This window comes from Nematolebias whitei, chromosome 13 (genome assembly GCF_014905685.2).
Source record: "Nematolebias whitei isolate Nwh7 chromosome 13, NemWhi1, whole genome shotgun sequence".
Classification (NCBI taxonomy): Eukaryota; Metazoa; Chordata; class Actinopteri; order Cyprinodontiformes; family Rivulidae; genus Nematolebias; species Nematolebias whitei.
The window spans coordinates 22,832,407-22,843,988 of NC_056510.1; the positions used below are offsets into that span (position 1 = coordinate 22,832,407).

The window sequence follows — 11,582 nt, forward strand, 5'->3', positions numbered from 1 at the left end:
TATTAGCTTTCAAACGTGGAAAAGAGCTGCTTCTGGACTTTATAAAAGGAGTCCGTTTATGAATACATGAATGTGCTCCATGTCTGCAAACAGATTTTATTCCAAAATGTGCAAATGCATATAGCTGGTGGCACAAATTGTCAGGTCAGTGCACAGCTCGTTTGACCTACAAGAGGAATATAAAACAATGACAGAGCGAAGCATATTGTATTGATTGATAAATGCATTTTCTCTGTGTGTACAATTGGCTAGCTGTCAGACTCGTGAACATCACTAGAGGCACAAATATGACCTTTTTTCCTCTCTGCTCACGTTTTACTCTGCATGGCCTCGAATCCTCAAGTTTAATATCTTGGCAATTTTCAAATGGCACCAACTTTGATGGATGGAAGCTTTAAATAGTAAAAAAAAGTGGTCAGGACAGCTTAGATATGGAATTAGTTTTATTCATGAGGGACATTGTAATATGTGAGAACGCTGTTTAGTGCTTTACAGTTATGTAAAAAGGTGCCTAATCCACTCTATTCCAGCTTTTATCACAGCTATCAAAAGCTAAAAAAGTGTGTATTTATGATCATGCAAATGAGTGCCGCTCTTAGTCCACATTTTCTGCAGATGAACCTAAAAAGAAGAATAAAAGGCTCAGCATGCCGTTAGATTCCACGGAAGGCTTTTGTCTTTTGCCACGGTTCTGGGAACTAATAATTTCCTGTTCCTTACCTGGCTGGATTTATAACAGCCTTCTTCTTTTTGGCTCATTCAACCCCACAAATCAAACATTTGAACCGACTTTCAAAATAAACAGGACAGAAAACTGTGACAAACATGTGTGAACAAATGACTGTCAACAGGTATGTAATAGTGCTAAAAAAGGCATGTTTCCTTGGTTCTGTTTCAGTTCGAAAAGTCCGGAGCAAGTTTCATAAAGTTGATGAAAGTGGTGTAAAAGCAAGCTCATCTGTTTGAAGTTGTTGATGAAAAATTACTCACTTCCCCATGGATAGAGTCCCTCGATTGAAATCTATAATTAATTGATATTTTTCTTGGCTCATTTTGTTGCAATCTTATGGTTCCTTGAGACGTGTGTCCTGAATTTGCCTTGAAATTATATGGGTCTGTCTTAAAGGGATAGTTCAGACTTGTTCTAGTGACGAGCTTTGAAATGCATGTTAACACATAATATCTTTTAAATAACTTTTTGAACAGATTCAGCTTAAAGAAGTAGATTTAATTTCTGACTTTGATGAACTAACAGCTAGCCTGAGTGGGGTCAAGGCTAAAGCAAAATGCTGCTGATCTAAAACAACAACAGAAAGAAAACTTTTCATAAAGTTCATGCAAATGCCATTTAATAATGTAATTTTTACTTTACAAAGTTATTATGGCAGATAAAACAAACATGATATTACAGTGAGAAGTACCATGTGTTCCACTAAAAGGGCTACAGCTAGTTAACTTGGAGAAGAAGAAGAAGGTGCAGGAAGAACAAGCTTCACATCAATGTGAAGAAGATAAAGGAGATAGTCGTGGACTTCAGATAGAAGTACACCTACCCCACCCCCCATCATATGAGCATCTGCGGTGGAAGTGGTCTCCAGTTACAAGTATTTGAGTGTTCACCTGAATGACAACCTCATCTGGGGCAACAACACCAGCCTGATCAAGAAAGCTCATCAGAGACTCTACTTCCTCAGGCGGCTGAGACGAGCTGGTCTGTGAAGTTCAGTCCTCACCTCCTTCTACAGGTGTGCAGTGGAGAGCACCCTGTGCTCCAGTATCAACATGTGGTATGGAGGCTGCACAGCTGCAGAAAGAAAAGCTTTGCAGAGAGTGAACAAAGTCCATGCTCGATAATCCAGGTATACAATCCAACATTTTTCAGTCAGGTCAGAAACTGTCCAGATGAACCTGACTGAAAAATGTTGGGTTGTGTACCTGAATTATTGAGCATGGACTTTGTTGTTTTGAACCAGTTTGATATGACTGTCGACGAGAAAGAGGGCCAGCAACGGAGGAGGGTGCGTGCCAAAGAGACCATCTTAGCACCAACATACCTGGTTTGTTCCACTTTGGAGTAAGCTGTTGGGGGAATAATCAGTTTTGTGTTGTGTGTGTCCTTGACTGATGAAGCCTTCCGGATGGAAGGTGAAACGTTCAGAAAAGAAAAAAAAAAACTGTCCAGATGACCTGACTGAAAAATGTTAGCTTGCAGAGAGTGGTGAAGGCTGCACAGAAGTCTGTTGGAGTCAGTCTCCCCACCATCACAGGCATTTCACCTGTAGATGCAGAAAGAGGGCCACCTGCATCATGAAGGACCCCACTCACCCAGCACACACTTGTTGCCCCACTCCCCTCAAGCAGAATGTTGAGGAGTATTAAGAGCAGAACCACTAGACTGAGGAACAGCTTCTACCCTGAGGCTGTTAGACTCATGAATCTCTAACCAGGATTATTACTGTGGAAAAAAAAAGTCACTTTAATGCCACTTGATTGTTGATATGTGCTCCTGACTATCCATGATGCTGATCTCATGCTGCTGATTTATTTCACACTGCTGTGTTCCTTTGTACTCATCTGCTCACACAGACTCACGTTTGTGCTGCTGTTCGGCACATTGTTTTTGTACTAGTTCTACAAGTACAATACTAGTTGTACTAGTATTTTTATTTCTCAAAACTCTACAATCAAATGTATATCTATAACAGGTAAGATATTAACTGTTCATCTCATTTTTCACAGAACGCCACATCAAAACTAGCTTTTTCAGAAAACAAATAAAAGGAACAAAAAGTGGGTTGATGTCTGTGTTTCACAGTTTGTATGAACAACAAGCGTCCAACGTTTGGCTTGTTGTTTACCAGCAGTGTTGCTTATGGATTTAAAACTCATCAGTAGTTTGTCAATAAATCATTCAGCACCAGAAACTGCACTTGTCCTGCTTTTTCACGTCTGGGTCAAACTTAGACACATAAACCTGATTTTCAAATCAAGCATGGAGGTGTTTTAACACTGAATTGTTTTTTAAAGAGTTACATGAAAAAACAGTTCTTCTTGAATGTTTTTTTCATTTTTTAAGCAAACATATGAATGTATAAAGGATGTTAATTTGTCCCTCTGAGCCACAACTGACAGGAAACAATACTTTGTGCAGAGTAATGAATATTATTTTTAAAGAGTGAAATGCTAATTCAGCAGCATCCATGATTTAATTTTTTTGTCTGAATATTAGCGTATACTCTATTTTTCATGTGAGCACCAGCTCTGCTCATTTGCATGCAAGAAACTTATTGGAGCAACCTTGGCGTCTTCAAAGCGTGTCTCCCAGGTAATGGAGGAGCGTCAGATTTCACATCTGATCGACACCGACTGAAGTTTTGATCAGGCAGATTCAAAGAGGAGGAGGAGGAGTTCTACGTGTTTACAAATGAAGGCTGGGGGGTCACCGGTGGCAGCAGACTTTTATTAAATCCTCAAAATCTCATATTCCTCTATTAAAATGATTTATTGTCACTTTTTATTAAATTTATTCACGCCAGCTTGTTTAGGAAACGTATTAAAGAGTTTTTCTATGTTTCAGTCAATAACTTTATTAGAAAAACGTCAGAATACAAAAAAGTAAAGATCAAATTGAGCAACATAAATAAAAATGAAGCTACATGAACAAATATGTACACTTGCTAACTACACCTACATATTTACATCTTCTAGCTCTGAGGTTCTCAAACCTTTCGGGTTCAGGGACCCCCTTTAGGGGAGAAAACATTTCAGGGACCCCCCCTCATAATTTTCTTCAATTTGTCTCTTTAATGCAATGGAAATATTTATGTAACATAAATACTGAAGACCTGTTCTTTAATAGTGTTAATACATTTTTTATACTTTTAAACATGGGGTATTCTTCATTTGACACAATTAACAACATTTTAAATTTCAACTTCCAAGAAGTAGTTTTGAGAAAATCAACAGAATCAAAAACCACTTTAAAACTTTACCCATTCACACAATGAACATTATAAATGTGTTGACACTTCTTCAAATTATTACAGAAGAATGTAGTCATACTGAGTAACTGGGCTTAATTTGTAAAGTGATCATTGCTGGAACACAAATCGCAGGTGGGCTATCTGGGGGGGGGGGGGGGGGGGTCCAGCCCCAGAAAGTTTTGAATAAAGTACATGTTATTTCCTGCATTTTGGTGTTTTTTAACAGGTTTTTAAACATCTACGTGCTTGTAAAAAAAATTATAATAATAAAAGAATATATATACATATGTATTTGGTGGGGGGAGGGGGACCCCCAAGCACAGACTCGCATACCCTTGGGGGACCCCAGTTTGAGAACCACTGTTCTAGCTCAATGAGCTTGTAGCTTACTTTTAAAAGATGGTTGCAACTTCTAACTCTGTCGCCACCGTTTGGATGTCGGGGCTTTGCTTTTGGACCGCAGCCAGTCCAACACCAGCGTCACGCAGCTGCTGGGGGAAGTAGGGAGGAAGAGTGCCACATCTGGAAAAAGTTTGCATGCTGCTTCTCGGCTGGTGCTGATTTGTGCCATAACTGCAGTCGTTCTGAATGCTGTGGGGGTTGTTGAAGACGGACACCGGGGAGAAGCCGATGGTGTACGTATCATCTCTGCAGGTTCTGAAGCTCCTTGGTGGGATCGCGCAGTAGCTGCCTTGACAATCCCTTGATAAGCTGTTAGCGGCGCCTGAAAAACAAACGAAACATAAAAATGATTGTTGCTTTAATGAATGCAAATCACTGGATAATCTGAAATGGTTGAATTCAAAAGTTAATCCTAAATGTAGTAATAATCCAGTAATTTCTGACAGTTTTGTTAAAATCTGTCAAGTTGTTCATGACATATTTTGCTAACAGACAGTTGATTCCAAACTGTTGATTAAAAAAAACTGCAGTCTTTGCAGTTCATGTTAATTGTTAGCATTGATCCTCAGCTACTACCACACCAAGTCTTTGCTACATATCTGTAACAGAATGTTGAGTTTAAGCTTGTTTTGTGTTTGTTTCTTAACATTTGCATTTGTTGGCTGTGGCAGCCATCTTGTTTTTGACTAACTCAAAATTTGATCAGTAATAATAACAATAATAATAATAATAATTTATTCAATTTGTACTGCACTTTACATTCTACAATTGCAAAGTGCTACAATATAAAATATCTAAAGAGACATGGACGAAAAATTTTAAAAGCTAAAAAAAACCTGCAGGATTAAAAATACCTTTAAACTCTATAAAATATTTTACATTAAAAAGATGTATACCTAATGATTGCTTTCTGAAAGCATCATTAAAAGCAATTCAGTGGTTCATAAGACATCACTGATCGTTCATGTCATCCAGATGAACTTTTCATATTACGGACAGTTTGTTATCACTTGGTAAAGTTAAAAAAAAAAAAAAAAAATTACTTTTTATCCTGGGTTGGAACGTGCTGAAGTTTTTCTTGCCTCCGTCACCGCTGGCGTCAGAGTCACTGTCATTGAAGTCGCTGTCCCCTTTACCGCTGTCCTTTACGCTCAGCTGGTCGTTGCTGCTGATGCCACTGTAATCAACAGATACAGTATGACCCTGATTATTGATGCTCATTGTTTCCTCAGTCTAAGTCTGGACCTTCTAACCTCATTCTGCACGAGCAGTGAGTTGTGTGCATGAAGCATGGGTGGTGTGCTTTGCATGTACGCAGGTTCCTAAAACGTATCCTGAATGAGAAAAGACATTTCCTTCTTATCTTACCTCACTTGCAAGCAGTATCTGTCAGTTTGCCACAAAGATGTTGGTTGGAAATGCTTGGAGGGCAGGAAGATCTAAAATATATATTTTTAAAAAGCAAACGGTGACGGCAGAAAGGTTAGTTTCCATTTCTGGCACAAGAAAGCATCATGGAAAAAGATCTTAGCTGACTCACCTTTGTGTCAGAGTCTCTGCTTCTCTCCTCGTACAGGCAGGAGTCATCTAGAGACAAAGACGTCCTCTCTTGGAAGAACCCCTGCTGGCCTGTGTAAATGTTTGGTTCTGCTGAGCTGAGCATGGGCAGGGGCCTGCCGTCAAACAGGCCCTGGCACACATCTCTCTTCCTGCCACGGCTTCTCCCCCCACGGCCAAGCTTGCATCTGACAGCCACAGCCACTATTGCAATTAGCAACAAGGCACAGCCTCCACTGAGCACAATGATGATAATTAGCGAGCCATCAAAGCCCGAGTTCTCTTCCTCGCCGGACCGCAGCACAATGACGACCTGGTCTTCGGGGGGCTTTGTGTCTGAGACCATGAACCTGATTGTTGCACTGCTGGAGAGCTGGGACCTGCCGCCGTCGCTCACTGCAATTTTTATTTCCAGCACGTCTCCTATTTCAGCTGTCAGCCTCTGCTTTAAAGCGATCTCACCAGTGTTTCTGTTCAGGGTAAACAGCTTTGGGTCACCTTGCACAACGTGGTAGGACACCTCACCGTTCGCTCCCTCGTCTGCGTCTTCAGCTGACACACAGAGGGCGAGGTAGCCGGAGGGTGCGTTGTAAGGCAGAAGGACATCAGCAGAGTTATTCAGGAGGACGGGGAAGGTGAAGTATGGATAGTTGTCATTCTGGTCTACGACTCTAACCCTGATTGTTGACGTGCTGGAAAGGGAAGGGGAGCCTCTGTCCTCTGCTTGGATGACCACCTCAATCTGCTGAAGCGTCTCATAATCAAAGGACCTGAGCGTGTACAAAGACCCCGAAACCGAGTCTACAGAAACATAAGTGGACACAGGGGATCCTCCGGGCACCTCTGAGTCCAGGAGTGTATAAGAAACTTTGGCATTCTTCCCCACATCTGGATCTCGTGCGACAACAGTGGCGATGTATGAGCCTGGGATGTTGTTTTCCAGCACTGAAACCTCATAGAGGGGCTTACTGAAGAGAGGGGGGTTGTCATTCTCATCCGTCACACTGATGGTGTACTGTCTGAGGGTTTTAAAAGGTGGAGTGCCCAGGTCCTCTGCCACCACGGTCAGGTTGTACTCTTGGATCTTCTCTCTGTCCAGAGTGGTGGAGGTGACGATCATGAACGTGTCCCCGTAGGCCTGCTGCAGGGCGAAGTGCTCGTGCCCGAGCAGGCTGACGCGCACGTACCCGTTGGAGCCGGAGTCTCTGTCCGAGGTGCTGATCAGAGCCACGAAGCTCTCGGCGGCCGCGGCCTCCGTGATGAAGGCCACCCCGTCGCAGCTGGAGGTCATGGGTTTGATGCCGATCTCGGGCGCGTTGTCGTTCACGTCCACGACGTCGATCACGACGTGGCACGTGGACGGGACGGGGTTCTCCCCCAGATCCGAGGCTCTGATGAGCAGCTCGTACGACCTCCTCTTCTCAAAGTCCACGGGCGCCCTCAGCGTCACGTCGCCTGATTGAGGGTCCACGTGGAAAACCCGAGCGGCTTCAGGAGACAACCCGTCCGCGAACGCGTACGTCACCTCGCCGTTGGCGCCCTGGTCCGGGTCGAAGGCGTGCACTCTGAGCACCCTGTGCCCCACCGGAGCGTCCTCGTGCAGCTCCACTTTCAGGGAGCTGTGCTCGAAAGTGGGACTGTTGTCGTTGAAGTCCAACACTTTGATGTTCACCGTCATGGTTCCGGACTTTGGGGGGACTCCTCCATCATGAGCGGTAACTTGCACCGTGTAGGAGTCCTCCACCTCCCTGTCCAGCTCCCTGACCAGCACCAGCTGCGCAAACTTCAGCCCGTCCTCCCCCTCGCGCACCTCCACGGCGAAGTGGCTGCAGGGGGAGATGTTGTAGCTCTGAATGTAGTTCTCACCCACATCCAGGTCCTGGGCGATCTGCAGGGGGAACCTGGACTCCAGGGGAACGTTCTCCACGATCTCCAGGCTGGTGTGGTTGCGCGCAAAGCGAGGAGAGTGGTCGTTGATGTCCTTCACCTCGATCTCCACGTGGAAGAGCTGAAACTTCTCCCTGGAGAGGGCCACGATGTCGAAGGCGATGAAGCAGCGGGGGAGGGACCTGGGGCACAGCTGCTCCCTGTCGATTCTCTCCGCCACGCTCAGGAGCCCGTCGCTCTCCCGCAGGTGGATCACCGAGGAGTTGCTCTCCTGCATGAAGCGGAATGATGTGTCCGGGTCGTCATCCGGATCAATCTTTAAATCCCGGGACAAGTTGCCTACCTCTGTCCCCGGTGCGTCCTCCTCAAAGGTGAAATACCTTGTGGTTGTGCAGTGGACTGTGAGTGAGAACGCAGCAAGCAGCAGGGACACTCCAGCTGGCGCAATTTGACACAATCCCATTTTAAAAGTCTAGAAAATTGACCCAATCTGTTACAAATGATGCAAACTGTGCACCACTTGTGCCAAGTCAGATGGAAACAACTCCAACTTAGCAGAGGGGCTGACTTTGAGTCCTGCTGTATGCAAATGACCCTGCTCAGTCCGACCAATGGCCTTCCAGTGGCGCGCACCAAACGGTTTGGCACCGCAGCGCGCTCTTGGGTGCAAACGTTTTGTTAAGTGCGCAGCTGTCAGCGGACTCCTTGCATTATTTTGCACCGGCCAATTAATAATCTAAGTCAATTACTTATAATAAGAATGCATTTCACAAGAGAGAGTTGTGGTGTGACAAAGCTTGAAAAGATTTATTGTAGCCTCAGCGTGAGGTGGAAGCAGACGCACACAAGTTTTATCAGAACTGCTGTAAAAGTTAACAACCAGGAGGATGACTGCACTCAGAGCTTCAGGGAGATATTTAAATTCAACCAACAATAAAAACGCCTTTTATATTCACAGCAGTATGGAATAGAATTAAAGTGATAAAACTAATTTATTTAGGAGATTTTCAACAATACCTGCTCTTGGAGAAACTTTGTAAGTGTATATTCATCTTACATTACTTCTGTAAAAAGATTATAATACACTTTTGTTGTAAAACAACTATCATGAATCAATCACTGCAGCAAAGTTTCTAAAAAAAAATGTCTCTGAGTATTTGTGACATAAACTGGAATATTAAACTAAACATAATACAAAATAAATGGTGGACGTGGTTATTTTTTAACTCTTGCTCAAAGCAGTATAAAATGAACACTAGAAACAAACGGAGAAATCATCTTGCATTTGTACGTTTTACATAAATGTGTTGAGATTTTAAAACAAAACCCCTTAAGTCATTTTTGTAAAGGGCACTCGTTTTGTATTTGACACCAACAAGAGGATTACCAAAAGTTAATACAGGAGCAACAGGAGATTTTATGATCTGCGACAGATAATGTCATTAAAAGATTTGGGGAATCCTCTTCACTCACAGAACGAGGCTGGAAACCCTCTAATCTTTGGGTCCTTGAGCAGAAAAGCATTCAAATCAGACACAGCTGTGTAGTGAAATAGATCAATTATTGGTAAGACTTATTGGTAAATTGGTTAAAAAAAATGGTAAAAAGATTTTGTGGGAAGGCTAGAAATCATAAATATCTTACATGTTGCAGATAGCTGTTTGACTGTTTGGTGAATTAGAATTTAATTCTGACCAAACAGACAAGCCAAAATAATGTCTGAGGAGGAATGCTGTGATTGTTTGACTACCATCAAATTGATTGTTTTCTTTTTTTAGAAAGAAACACATATTTATATGTGTTTCTTTAAAGGGACAGTTCAGGTCACTTTTCAGAAGATGAAATGGAAAATTACCATATTTTTCGCCGTACACGTCACACCGCCTTAGTCGCATCAGTCCCAATATGTCAAATAAAGTGGAAAAATCCATAAATACGTTGCTTCGCCATTTACGTTGCATCAGTTGTGCATCAGCGGTGACGCATGGCGTTTGTTACCCGTCACCGCTGACAACTTGGAAATGTGGGTCGGTGTTGTGCCAAAACTTGATTGGCTGCCAAATGACAGCCGCGGGAGCGTGCACGGTAGGACTTTAACAAGAATTTAACAAGATTAACACTTAAAAACAATTATTTGTTTGCTCAAAATATAGTAAAGGTGTGTCTCAGTCTATTTTTTGCTAAATAAATGCACTTTGAAGGTCAAATCAGCTGCATTTCAAAAGCCGATATGCAGAAGTTGACGCATGGATGGGAGGACTCGTTGTGCATTTCTTCAAAATTTAACAAGATAACCACCTAAAACAATTGTTTGTTTGCTAAACATTATAGTAAAGTTTTGTCTCAGTTGAACTTTTACTTAATAAATGCACTTCAACGGTCAAATTAGCTGCATTTCATCGGGGTGGCTCAGCGAAATGAAGCAGATTTGATGGTTGCTCCAGGCAAGCTGGACAAAGGTGGCATCTATGGCAAGCCGATTGTGTCATTAATAGCCACTTTTATCTATTACATGACACAAAAGTATGCCATTCTACTCGAATGCCATCTAACAGCTGAAAATGGTAGCGTTCAATATTTTCATTGTCAGAATGAATGTAAACAGTCATATCTCAGCCAAAAAAATTTGTTTATAAATATAGGTAAAAATCCATAAATACTTCACTTTGGCATATAAGTCACAGGGCATGTAAATTACACAAAAACCCACCACTTATAGGGTGAAAATTACGGTACATGAAAAAAATCCAAATTCACATTTGCTAACTATTAAAGCCGTGTCTGTGGGGCTGGAGAAGAGATGCAGCTTTTATTTTTTTTATTTTTTTAATCTGTGAACATAAAAAAACCCAACAACAACAACAACATTCCGTATAAATGAATAGCATTATTGCACACATCCAGCAGGGTACGCACCTCTGCTGAATGCAGAGGTGCGTACCCTGCTGGAAGCCAGGAACACTGCCTTCAGGTCTGGAAACTCAGAGGAGCTGAGTAGGACAAGAAAAGAGCTGGTTGCTGGTATTAAGAGGGCCAAGGCCACATATGCAAAGAGGATCGAGGGTCAATTCATCTCACAAGACCCTCGGAGCATGTGGAGGGGCATTAAGTGCATAACAGATTATAAAGGAAGGAGCGAACAATGCCCCAAAGACCCATCTCTGCCTGATGCCCTCAACAAGTTCTATGCACGCTTTGAAGACCCGAACAGACCACCCAGCACCAGACTCACCTCACCACCGGATGAAGAGCATCTCAGCGTGACCTCAGCAGAAGTAAGGAGTACCTTCAGGAGGATTAATACGCACAAAGCAACTGGCCCAGACAACATCCCCGGAAAAGTGTTGAAGGAATGTGCTGATCAGCTCTGTGAGGTGCTGGCAGACATCTTTAACACCTCACTTACCCTGGAGACAGTTCCCACCTGCCTGAAGACTGCCACCATCATCCCAGTCCCAAAAAGCTCTACAGTGACTGGTCTGAATGACTATCGGCCAGTGGCCCTCACCCCGATAGTCGCTAAATGCTTCGAAAAACTGGTCATGACTCACATCAAAACAACCATCAACATCAACGAGGACCCTCATCAGTACGCATACCGTGAGAACCGATCAACAGAGGATGCAATCTCCTCTGTGGTCCACACTGCACTCAACCACCTGGAGCAGAAAAACTCTTACGTCCGTATGCTCTTTGTGGACTTCACATCCGCCTTCAACACCATGATCCCCCAAACCCTGATGGACAAACTAT

At 43.1% G+C, this 11,582-nt stretch overlaps 1 protein-coding gene across 1 annotated transcript; it reads right to left on the reverse strand.

Annotated features, from left to right (window-relative positions):
• Window positions 1-4,229: 4,229 nt before the first annotated feature.
• On the reverse strand, window positions 4,230-8,292 carry pcdh8 (protocadherin 8). Its single transcript, XM_037686998.1, has 4 exons — window positions 5,926-8,292; window positions 5,754-5,824; window positions 5,429-5,562; window positions 4,230-4,707 (listed from the first exon to the last, which is right to left on the reverse strand). The coding sequence occupies exons 1-4, from the start codon at window positions 8,290-8,292 to the stop codon at window positions 4,376-4,378; spliced, it is 2,904 nt and encodes a 967-aa protein (XP_037542926.1). The 3' UTR covers window positions 4,230-4,375.
• Window positions 8,293-11,582: the final 3,290 nt, after the last annotated feature.